General features: G+C 39.7%; 1 protein-coding gene across 11 annotated transcripts in view; it reads right to left on the reverse strand.

Moving 5' to 3' along the window:
* The window catches only part of PTPN4 (protein tyrosine phosphatase non-receptor type 4), a 175,299-nt gene that overhangs the window by 35,327 nt on the left and 127,600 nt on the right, over window positions 1-12,372 (reverse strand). For all 11 annotated transcript variants that reach the window (XM_075093072.1, XM_075093071.1, XM_075093073.1 and 8 more), the window contains 4 exons: window positions 9,125-9,229; window positions 3,771-3,813; window positions 2,555-2,633; window positions 12-56 (listed from right to left, as the gene is read on the reverse strand). In XM_075093072.1, coding sequence (XP_074949173.1) covers window positions 12-56; window positions 2,555-2,633; window positions 3,771-3,813; window positions 9,125-9,229 — 272 coding nt within the window. The remainder of the gene's footprint in view (window positions 1-11; window positions 57-2,554; window positions 2,634-3,770; window positions 3,814-9,124; window positions 9,230-12,372) is intronic.

Below are 12,372 nucleotides of genomic sequence, written 5' to 3' on the forward strand. Positions count from 1 at the left end.
AGAATACTTACTTTCCACTAAGAATATCCAGTTTCAGCTGTAGAACAAATAAATACCTGTAGGATTAAATAAGAAATAAAAGTGATTAATAGTTCTAATGTGTCACTCAGCCAACAGCAGGAACTTAGAGCCTAACAAATTAAAATGTTTTCTACTCTTTACATAGGTTTTCAAGACTGAAGAAACTGCACTGTGATCTTTCAAGGTTTTATCAGTTCGGTTTGTATGCTTTGCACACATTTCAAATGAAGTAAATCCAAAACTAGAAGTTGTCACAAACTGAACTACAGCGTTGCATGGAAAAAGAAATAGGATACCTAAGTAAGCCTCATTTTTTTTTCTCTTCTGATCCTACTTGGGCAAAGAACTTGCATTTTCCACATTTTCTGCATTATTCATAAGAGAATGAATATTTTAAAGACCCTCAAAAATAAATGTTTCTCATATGGGTTACTTAGTTAAAATCTAACCCAGAAAGCTGACTGCAAAGTGGCAAAAAAAATACAAACCACCAAACAGCAGGCTGCAGCCTTTTCAGCTTGTTTACTCTTCAGAGCTAGCTTTGCTTCAGTGCCATGTTTATTTAGTACTCTTCTTGCATAGAAATTGGGCAAATTTTGAATGAAAAGCTCTTATCCCTTTGGTGTGCAACACCAATCCTTCTGATCCAATACCCACAAAGAGTAGCCCTCTTGCTCCATTATGGTATACAGCTTTCCTTTAGTAAGAGATGTAGTAGTTTCATTAACTAAAACGTTGGCATCCATGATGCTATCTATCCAGTTTTAATTCAACTACAGATGAACAGAAGCCTTACACACAAAGCCAGAGACCATGCTTCTGTTCCAACATGTGCCTACGTCTCCTTGTACTCACGTACATACACACAAAACAGATGCAGGCATTTTTCCCTACAGGTCCCTTAGAAATCCACAAATACTCTTCCAAACCATTTATTATCCAAAGCCTTTTGAACACTGGCCCCTACATGGAGTATAAATTTGGTACTGACCCTAGATATCGAAAGAATGAGGACAGGCCTCCAGTATATAGTGAGTGTGACTGGTCCGTGCTTATCAGCCACATAACACTTGCAAACAATTCAAGCACACTTCCCATCCTTAGGCTGTGTTATGTGACCTCTGACTGGTGGTATCTGATGGGAAGCTGGCAGAAAATGTGAGCAAGCTGCACCTGTGGAAGCTGAAAAGTGGCTCCAGCTGGGTGTTCTGCTGCACAACGGAAAGGTGGAACCCTCGGAAAGCACCCGCTAGTGACACCTATAAACCCATAGCAGAACTCCCATTCCCACTGCTTCTTTAAGGCACAAAATTGTCTTGAGACAGAAGAAAGACTTGCAGCTCTCCTGTTCTGGGGGATTAGGTAAGCAGACAGGATTTAAAAGCCCTCAGGTTTCAGGTCTGCCCTGGTAAAACCTGTATAGCAAGGTCTGACTCGCAGAACTCACTCAGGATGGAAGAAAATATTTCATAGTGGTAGATACAGATGCAGGTTTGAATTTTGTCTGTGGTTACTATTTTTAAAGACAGTTAAATGTTTATTCAGGAACATGAATGGGGAGGCAAAACATTCTTCCAAGATCGTCAGGAAAGCATTAAAGAAGAGGAGTTATACATTATGCTACCACATATGTATGAAGCTGCACAGGGTACATATGGCTGTAAGGGGTAATGCTACCATAATCTTCCTGGTAGCACTCCTACGGATTTGGCTAAAGTGCAGATCGAAGATCCACAGACATACAAACCTGAACAACAAACATCCACTTCATGCTCTTAGAAAGGGCTGAGGGTATAAAGCATCTACAGCTATCAAGAAAACATAACTTCGTTTTCCCTCCAAAATGGATCATCGGCAGCGGTGACAACGCAAAGAAACATTGCCTTTTACAACAGATTTGTGCTACTACCAGATGGTAGGTTGTGTTCTCTTTCAGATGTCTCAGTCCAACATGAAATGCAGCATTATGAACAGATCTGTGAAATGCTTTAATCAAGAGAAACCGCTGCTTACCTGACACTACAATCCTACACACAGAGTACTGCCACCTCACATCTCAACACGGTAATAAAATACTATTTTCCCTTTCATAAGTTCTGCAAAAACCACAGAGTAAGGAACCGTTAACAGAACTTATTTTTGCCAAGAAGCTCTAACTTGCAATTCAGTGCTTTTCTGCCTAAAGAGACAGGGTGACTGCATACAGTTGAAACTAAATGCAACTTAAGAAGAACAAGAAAAGCAAATTATGTCTGTTATCTTCAGTAAAAACCTCTGTCCGTTTTGTGGAAGCTACTCAGATCAGTTGCCAAATTGCCTAATGAAAAATGGTGCATCAAGTAATATGGTAAATATACAGATCTCTTTATATTACAGCTCATTTATTTCATGAGAGCTACATTAGAAGCATTTACAAAAAGCAAGCAGCTCTAAGGAATCCTCCAAAACATCACACAACTGATTTAAATAAATACCACAGAAACATTTTCCTGGCCTTATTTGGGTACCCCTCTCTCACACAAAATCCCCTTACCTTGTTAGCTCTTCACGTAGATTGTTGGGCTCTGATGAGTAAAACTTTACACGAAAATGCAGGCAATATGGTGGGCCAACTGCAAAACAGAATTCATTCAAGACAGTGGTAACAGTTACTGGATGAGACATCTTTTTTTATTATTATACGAATCACATCACAAAACTTGACTGAAATTGGCTCTATCCTACCACAAGGTCTTAAGGAAAGAATTCTTCTGTGACAGGAAAATGTGTGGAGAACATCAGGGTGAAAGGACACTTACATATATGCACAAAATAGTTTTCTATGTTACCAGTCAATCCAACAGTCATATCACATTAAGTTGATTTGTCCTGCCAAGAGCACATGAATCTAGGTTAATCCCTATATTTAAGGACTCTCTACCCATCACCAAGAAAGTTATGCATCTTGGCTCTGCAGTTGACCAAACCCCCAGGCACTCCGTTCATCTCTGTAACGCCTTTCCAAGGCTCGGGGAAATACCCACTGCTGACAACTCAGTCCCCTTCATTCCACAGAAGTTTAGACATATTTTAGGAGATTTAACAGACCCTTCTGTGGAAGAAACATCTTTTCTGGAAACTGAAGAGTTAATTCAGCAAAAGGATGGATTAACAGTACTTTAAAAATGTGCAGTGCTCTGCTGATTCTTGCATTTGACAGGAGGAATTTTTTCTATCTCGGTGCTTCCAAAACCTCTATGGTGCTGTGTTAATACAACAAATCCCTGAAGACTTCCCACAGTGCAAAGCAAGGAAGCTGCTAAACAAAAATCAGCTGATGTCACAGCTTAGCCAAGCACGCACCACCGAAACAACCAGGCCACACTAAACCCTTGTGCAGCAGGTAAGGACTTGGTGGTCCAAACACAGATTTGGGCATTCACAACTGCCCCAAGGGATGGAGGCTCCAAGACAAGTTTTCCTATAGTCAGGATAACAACCTATAACACTAAAACATCTTCAGCTGCCTTGACCCCATTTAAACTATAATTAATGAGCCTGTAACATGTTTAATTAAGGACATTAGACCAAAGTAATATGAGTGACAGCAGGGAATAGGTCATTAAACAATCAGCAGCACCATGTTGGGTTTTTGTCACCAGGTCTTGTCACCCCTCCCAGGACACCGTTCCCCCACCACCCATTTCAACCCTCTGTGCCTCCTGTGTGTTCAATATGAGACCCCAAGAGAAAATGAAAAGGGCACTTACTTTTAACTTGCTTTTTAATGCTTTTTGTGTTGTCCAACCAGTGCTGAAAAATAATTTCATTGAATTATAAAGAAATCTCACCGAAATAACAAAAAAGGGAAAAAAACCTATTAGTTAGTGAGGACCATTTTGGAATAATAAGTAGTTTGTTGAAACAATATAATCCAAATCTTTCACAATTCACAGCGCTCTCACTGCTCAAAGATCCTTTCACTGGAAGTTTGTAATGCAAAATGTCAGTTTTGAACAGCAGAAACATCCTGTAGTACCTTATTTAAAGCCAATCTTCAAGAAAGCATTATCCATTCTAGAGAAAAAAAAAAAGTACTGACAAACCGTTTACTAAAATTTTCATCCTGTCCAAACACACACTTAATTCACACATTAGTAGGTCAGCCAGTGACAATGTGCCAGCGAGGCATAAATCATAGCTGGAGACTCTGGCACTCAGTTGTGTGTGATGTTTACTTGGGATGGAAGGGGAGAGACAAAATAAATATTGCTGGCTTTCAGGCATTTTCTTTAGATGACTCAAGTGTAGTAACAGCAAAGCTGTCTATGTTCAAACTAAGGGGCAGCTCTACTTAATTCTCCAGAATCTGTTCACAGGTGACATTTTAGCAGCTGTCTCATAGGAGGACAGAAGTTACTGCCTCACCTACTAATGCTAATTATAAGCTATATACTAGACATGAAGACAAAATAATGGGTTTACTTACGCTGTGTACAACAGCATGTGGAAAAATAAGCTATAGATGGCAGGTTGAGAGAAACATCTACTCATATACACTATGCTCCCTAAAATAATTGCATATACTCCCACTGCTGAAAAGTTTATACCGGAAATTAAAGATAAAACTGGAAAGCTAACATACAGCTAGCGGTAGGACCTACTTCCAAGTGCTGTGCATAGGAAACAGCTCTCAACTCCAGAGGTGACTCAGTTAAACAGTAAACACGGCACCTTATTCAACATAATTGCATTGACTCAACAGCCACAGGAAACTACCTAGCACACCATGACCTGCATGGTTTACAATGCCCAGGTAACATCACCTCATTTGATCAACCCTCAGTGTCACCTGGCAACTAATACAGATAAATTACATACCTAGGAACACTCCTTTTGTTAAACTACATGCCATGAAATTCACAGCGGGCCCCATAGAGGACAGAAAAGCAACAGGGGTATGAGAAAGAACCGGTATTTTCAGGTTGCAATGCCAAGTGCAAACACATTCCTGTCTTCAGAGCAGCCCGGCCTTCTGCAGAGAGTGTGTAAAGTCTGCCTGTCATACGGACAGCATATGCAGTGATTGATATATTAGCTGCAGATCAGAACAACTGAACCATCTACTACTGCATTGCACACAGCTGAAAATGCTCTCATTACCTATTAAAACAAAGTAGCTACAGAAATCTATCTGAAATGCATCTAATATATTTTTAAAACAAAGCAGGAAGCTTAAGGAAAAACAAAGCAAATATTTATGTCACCTTTGCTTACACTACCAGTGAAATGGAGTTGAGCAATTTTCTCTTTGTTTCTTTTAAGAAATGGTATAATCTTTCTTCCTATTCCATAAACTCACTTGTCGTAAGAGACAATTTACTTCTTCCTCCACCGTAAAAATGGCTTGCAGGTGATTTAGATACAAGAATGGCAGAGAGCGCCATTTCTAGGCTCCAGGACTGGCTGTGCACGCCTGTTTCATCTCCCTCCTGTTTTCTCTCATCTCCTCCACATTCCATGGGAAGGCAACTGAGAGGCCCATGAGAGGCACTGAGAGCATTTTACTCTGCTTCACTCTTAACCACCGCTGCCTACGGGAGCTCCGTCAGAATGGTAAGGGTGTGCGTGGCAGAAGGGCAACAGAACTGCTTTTAAATGGGGTGCAGGAACCCAAAACAACAACAAAAAAAACCAAACCCAAACCAACACATGCATGGACACACACAGACATCAGGAAACTTAAGATTTATTCCAAGTGATTAAAATGGAATTCAAGTGGACCTGGCAAAAAGTTTACGTTTTGATGAGAGTTTGCTCAGCACAGTCTCCTGCTGAAATCCAGAGATAAAGTTTGATAAACAAAAAGCAATATGAACAACAGACCACATAGAGTACAGGAAGTCCTTACTAAAACAGTTTGCTGCTTCAGAAATTTAAAAAAACAAAGCTGAAACAAAACAAAAAAACCCTGCCAAAACCTAGCAATACTTCAAGAAGGTAGGGTAAGTGAGGATTTTTTAGTAAGACAGTGAGGCTAAAACTGGTTCCATACTTTATGCAATTAATGGGTGCATACTTAGTGCAATGCTGTACAAAAAATTTTCAGCACTAAGCATGGCATTAGATAAAACTGCCAGAGTAACAAACCAATGTGCCGTACAATTCCATTAGGAAGAGTATTTGATGCTTGCAACTTTTACATTAGGATTAGAAATTTGCCACCTGTTAAACCTTCAATGCCTCCTTACTAGAAACATCTCTCCAGCACTGCTAGATGAAAAGCCAAACAGTCCGACAAGTTAACAGCAACCTTCATGTTTTGTGGCACTGGACATGCTGTGCTGTTCATGGTCAGCCTGAATCGAAGCTACTCAAATTAACAATTCCCTTGGCTGCCAGACCAAGTCTGATATATGGTGGACAATCTTGCAAATAACTCCCCTTTTGCCATCTCCTGCCTCTTACTTGGTGGGTGAGGGGAGAATCTATTCTTCACAATCAGATTATCAATGAACACAGAAATCACATGAAAACAACAATTCAATTATCAATTATCAATTGTTTTAAGTACTACTTTAAAGAAGCCAGTATTTGAATCCTAAAATCCAAAATGTCAGGAAGAGTTTGTATTATCTGGGTTCCCCTTGCTCCCCAGCACATCATTACCTCAGAGACCTAACTACTAATCACTTCAGCAGCTCAAAAGAAGGAAAAAAACCCCTATCCTTCAGTTGTTCAAAATTAATCTGTTGAAAACTCATTTGTAGTTAAAACAAGCAGGGAAATTCTCAATTTTTTATTTAAACTACATTTTTGCCAGGGTTTTTATATCATCAGGTGCAACTAGCTCATTAGGCAATAGATTTAAATTGGGTAGCAGAAAGATTATCTCCTTCAGAGCCAGCAGACAATTCTGTCCGCAGTAAGGGACTGGATTCTTATACTGTTTATTTAACAGCTCTCCTGAATAATCTTTGACAAGTCACTTGATCAGTCTCTTTGTTTCCAGCTGCAGATTCTGCTATAATGTGCCAGCTCCTCTTTGCAAGAACAGCTGCCATCACAACAGTTCTTCATTTCTTAAAGCAATTATCTCTGACTGTTGTCCTCAGCTCTTCTGGCAGAATGCAATCTTTTCTGCTACGTTATATAGAGTGTATCATTAAAGTCCAGTTTAAACAGATTGTTCTCTCCACTCTGCCTCTCTTCAGTCACACATAGTTAAGAAAAGGAAGCAAACTAAGTTCGAAATCACTTGTACCTGATAGATTGTGCAGTATCAAATACTAAATCGGGTGACGTCTGGACTAGAAGTAACAATTCGCAAGACAAAAGCAAGCCAGGAGCCCTTGCTGAGGCAGAAAACATTAACTCTTTTCCCCATTTCTAGATCAAATTACGTTATTTGCTAACAGAACAGTAAGATAGTTTCACTAGTCATAACTAACCCCCTGTGAACTCTTCTGAGATGCATATGGAAATACTTCAGAAGCCACATGACAAACTGAATTAGGATACCTAAAATGTGCAGATCTTTTTTTTCCTGAAGTCAAAAGAGAAATGCAATGGAGTCATTCACTATCAATACTCAACAACCTAGACTGCACATGCTTAAGACAGTTAACATGATTTTTTAAATTAGAAAATGGTATGCCCTGGGCTGTTCTCTAATTTCTTTGGTAGGAGGTATGCGTGGTTCTGAATGACATCCCTCCATTACTGTAATGGCCTTTTTTCTCCTTAGTCCTAAATGTCTCAGTTCTGCAAGAGGTTTAAGATCACTTTCACTAACAGGAAGTGCAGGCCAGCAGCAGCTAATCCCACTAGCCATGAAGTTTGCTTCAGATGCTGAACACGAATTCCTTTCTCCAAAGAGAATGCCCTCTACAATTACAAGATAAGCATAAAACTCAATTGCAATAATTTTGAAACGAAGCCATCAGGGTATAAGTGTGCTTTGGTGTGGATAACACTGTGTCCAAAGCTGTCGGCTTCTTTCAAAGATTCAGGTTTGGGGAGTTCTTTGCCACTGTACAAAGCTGTAATGATTAAGATGTCACCTTCAAATTGTTCTGGATGTAGACCCTCACAGAAGTAAAGGAATGTATGGCATTGTCTCCATTTTGTATGCTGACCTTGAACAATTTAGCTCAGCAGCAACTGCCCATGCTTCCACTTTGCCATCCCAACCATGAAATAATTCTGAAGTGGACTTGAAACAATTAGGTCATGCATCTGACAAATAAGATTGACATACACAGTATGAAAACTCAGATCTCATTCTACCTGGGGTGTTGGGATAAGGGAATACAGGTTAAGTTATAGGATGCAGGACAGAGACAAAAATCCACTCCTTGTCTAACACTTCACTTGCAGCTATCCTGTGGGCAGGGTTAGGTACTTGGCCATAAGAAGTATCTGTATAAAACTGAACAGCCCACAAGAGAAAGAACCATGGTTGCTTCTGGTAAACAACGCCCTGCTTCTGTTTTCAAAAGCAGTCACATTTTTACAAATGCGCAACAGACTTCACAAACTCAGGCTTGCAAGACCCACCCCCCACTCAAACTGTCTGGTACATACAAACACACCTGTATCGTCCCAAAAATCTATAGTTTCAGGTCTGAGTCACAACTGATTTGAGCAAATCAAAGGCAGACCCCTCTTTCCAAGCTTACTTCCCAAGCAGACATTAACAAGATGACTTTTGCTGATGAGAAAGTTGATGGCATTGGCAAAGGAAAACTTTCTCCACTCTGTAGAACAACAAAGGGCCAAGCATACGCTCTAGTTTTGCCTCTTCCTTTCTGCATCAGTAATATCAATTTCTACATGACATGCCAGGCTCTGGGGTCCTACTGGACCAGCCTGCCTAACACCACAGAAGGTGTGGCAGGAACAAATGAAACACAAGAAAGGAAGAGACAAGAGCATTGTAATATGCTAGAGTACTCAAGGAGGAATTAAACCTGGGGTCATTTAAAATAACACACCACAGAGCTTCTGCACAAACCTTAACTCAAAAAAGGCAATTTTCTTACACCATTTTCATCAATATGAAGATTTAACTTTTAGATCGTTGCTTAAAAACCAAACAAACAAGAAAAGCACTGCTACTCACTGCCACTTGTGCAGAATCCATGAACCTTAATCCGAAGTAGTCGCTTTCTATAAGGTCCAGATGATACATGATCTGTTCAAACAGGAGCTGGCCTTTGGCTTTTTTCTGAAAATATAAAAGGATTTAGTACTTCACAGGTGGATTTATTGTAGCATCTACCTTCTTCTAGGCATACTCTATACTGCAAGTCCACAAGTAAGACAATCCCAAAATAAAGCTTCTGAAAATATAATGTGGAAATTGGTTTTTCCTCTCATAATTTTTGATGGCTGTTTTCCTTAAAGGCAAATGTACATCCCACAAGAAGCACACATAATATCCTTAAAGGATCTGCATAACGTCCTTTTTTGGAAAATGTCAACACTGACTTGCACAACAGGGTGTTAAACCATCATTTTATTATTGTCCTTTTTAGGCTTTCCTTACTCACTGAAGTTCAATAGAACTAGAAATATAGCTAGTACGATTGCAATAACTAATGCACTGGAAAATTTTCAGAGCAAAGTACAGCAAATTGCTTCCAAATTTATTCCTGTCTGATACCAAGGCAATTCACCAGTTCTGAAGCAGGTAGCAAAGCACGGTGAATTAGGATATAGCATTCCATTAGCAAGTGCTTTTAACAACTGCCAGGAAACAGTCTAGGCCAAGCAAATTTAACAAACAGTACTTAGATAACACATTTACAAAAGTACGTTCATAAAACCCACTTGTAGATACAAAAAGCCACTGCATGTGCTCATACATAATTTATGAAGAAACTTAGCTCTAGCCCCAAGTAAACATAATTTTTACAGTGATCATCTAAAAAATTAAACAGTTGTTTTTAAAAAGAAGGCAGTAAATAGCACTGGGCAGTTTCTACACAACATACATTTTTCATGCTATGAACTCATTTTTAGTAATACACTGAAGGAAAAGCTTAACAGTAATACCTGAGTTGCCTAAGTGTAATAAAAATACATGAACAAATTAGTAGGTTAGAGTACAAGGCACAGCATTGAAAAGAAATATTTTTAAATGCAAAGAAATGCAGAAAGGACTTAGGCTTACTCTGCAAGCAGTTTAAGGAATTCTCTATTTCCATAATGCTATCACCTTGCAATTTTTTAATATTTATACATTCACAACCTGAGAAATGGGCTAACTTTCTAAGCATATTTTTTTAGTAAGTTACTAATTAGCAGAGTTAGTCCAGCTCTCAAAATTCTGGGCCAGCCAGAATCCTTATTCTCAGAAATAATTGGGTTTAATCACCAAGTAATATCCATGTGAGTAAAGCAGTACACATAATTTTTGTCACCTTCCTCTATGCTGATATCCAAATATTTTATATTCAACTTTGCAATCATCATCACTGGTTTACTCAATACGTTTGTTAAATACAACATTACATTTCATAGCTCAAAAAAAAAAAAATATCTCAGCAAAGTCTATGAACTGAACCTGCAAGTTCTCCCAGAGTTACTTATTCCCAAGTACTGGGGGAAGGAGGAATGGACGGCAATTAGACCAGCAGGCAACTTCACATATACACAGCATCTACAAAACGTTGTATAATGAAAACGCTGAGATGCAGATGTCAAACTTGTTCAGGGCAACTTTTTTTTTAAAATTATGCATATGACTTAAACCATCAGTGGCTGTATTTGGGGTATTTGGAGTCAGCAAAAGCTTCACATGTGCTTTAATGTTAAATTCAAATTCTTTCTGAAAGCCTTACTAAAGTCCTTCCCCCCTTATATTTAAACAAATGGCAACCAAAAATATTATTGCTTTGTAATTTTATGAATCAAAATTAATTTTTTTGTAGTAAGTAAAACTGCAATCTCAAGTGTTTTCGAAAGACATAGCAAAGACACACTTTTATTTTCTGGTGAAAAACTATCCTAGCTTTCTAATGACAGCATTCAATTTAAGAGACATTTGTATCCTGCCACTACCCCATGGGGTTCCTCCCCCTCCTTTTCCCTGCAGCAGAGCTCAGGTTACTCTCAAAGGACAAATATTTTCAGGCTGCTTAATGGTTACCGATGAAGTATTAACGACTCCACTCACAAGCAGTCCAGCCAGTGGCTGGTCCTCCCTTCAGGGCACAAATTAAACTCCTCGTGGGTTTGTAATTCTGTAAAACCTGACTACTTGATTTACAGTTTGCTCTACTCTGTAGGAAGCAACAGCAAACATCTCATAGCAGGAGAATCAACAAACCGAACTGGGAACTTAAATAAAATATCATTTACATAGGGCAGATCATCTAGTGGTTCTTCAACCCTTTGGAATGAGATAAAAGCATCTTTTGATTGCTTTGGCAAGAATCATGTCCCCCACCCCTGAACGTAGGAGGATGCCCCCAACTAGGTCCTAATGACACCTCATGCTGCTCTTAATAACCGCAATTGCTGGCTGAGTAGGTGTTACAAAGGCTGGACTTAACTCCGGTAGTGCAGCAGCAAGGCTGCATCAAGCCAACTCTGGTGTTCACCTCAGCAGGCTGGTTTGTCCCTTCATCGCCGGCATAAGGTGATATGGAGACATTCACCTTAGCTCAGGCACCTCAGTCACTGCCTAAAACGAGAGAGGCAGCCTTTATACCCTCTTCTCATGGTCTCAGAGGTAAAGGTTATTTCATAGACACACGTTCAAGAGCAAAAGCCAGCAACTCAGTGCTCCACAGCTCGCCTGTCTGATGTAAAGCCACTTGCAGTACCAGCAGCAGCCAGTACAGACCAACACTGGTGGAGTAACACGGGCTTACAACAGCTGGGAATGAGACCCTTGTGCTGGGCAGGCACCAACTGAATGGCTCACTTTTTAAGGTTTTTATCAGGTTTTTAAAGACAATTAAGTACTGCAAACTTCCAAAGCTTAAGAACAATAACACCAAAACTGAAAAGCCCACCTAATTAATGTACTAACTGAAATGCTTATCAGAAGAGGATTTTTCTCCTCTTTATTACTTTTCTTTGTAAAGAAGAGGAGGTCCCTATATAAGATGAACTCTGAGAAGAGAGATGAGTAGGCTTTACCTTCACGGGACTTATTATCCCTTGTGTCTTGGCAGCTGTACTTTTCTGTCAGAAGATTCTTTCAAATTATTATGGACAGAAAGCTCAACATGAGCCAACAGTGTGCTGCTGCAGCCAAGAAGGCCACCAGGGTGCTGGGTTGCATCAAAAAGGGCATCGCCAGCAGAGAGAAAGAAGTCATCATTCCACTCTACTCAGCACTTGTCAGGCCACACCTGG

Source organism: Phalacrocorax aristotelis, chromosome 5 (genome assembly GCF_949628215.1).
Source record: "Phalacrocorax aristotelis chromosome 5, bGulAri2.1, whole genome shotgun sequence".
Classification (NCBI taxonomy): Eukaryota; Metazoa; Chordata; class Aves; order Suliformes; family Phalacrocoracidae; genus Phalacrocorax; species Phalacrocorax aristotelis.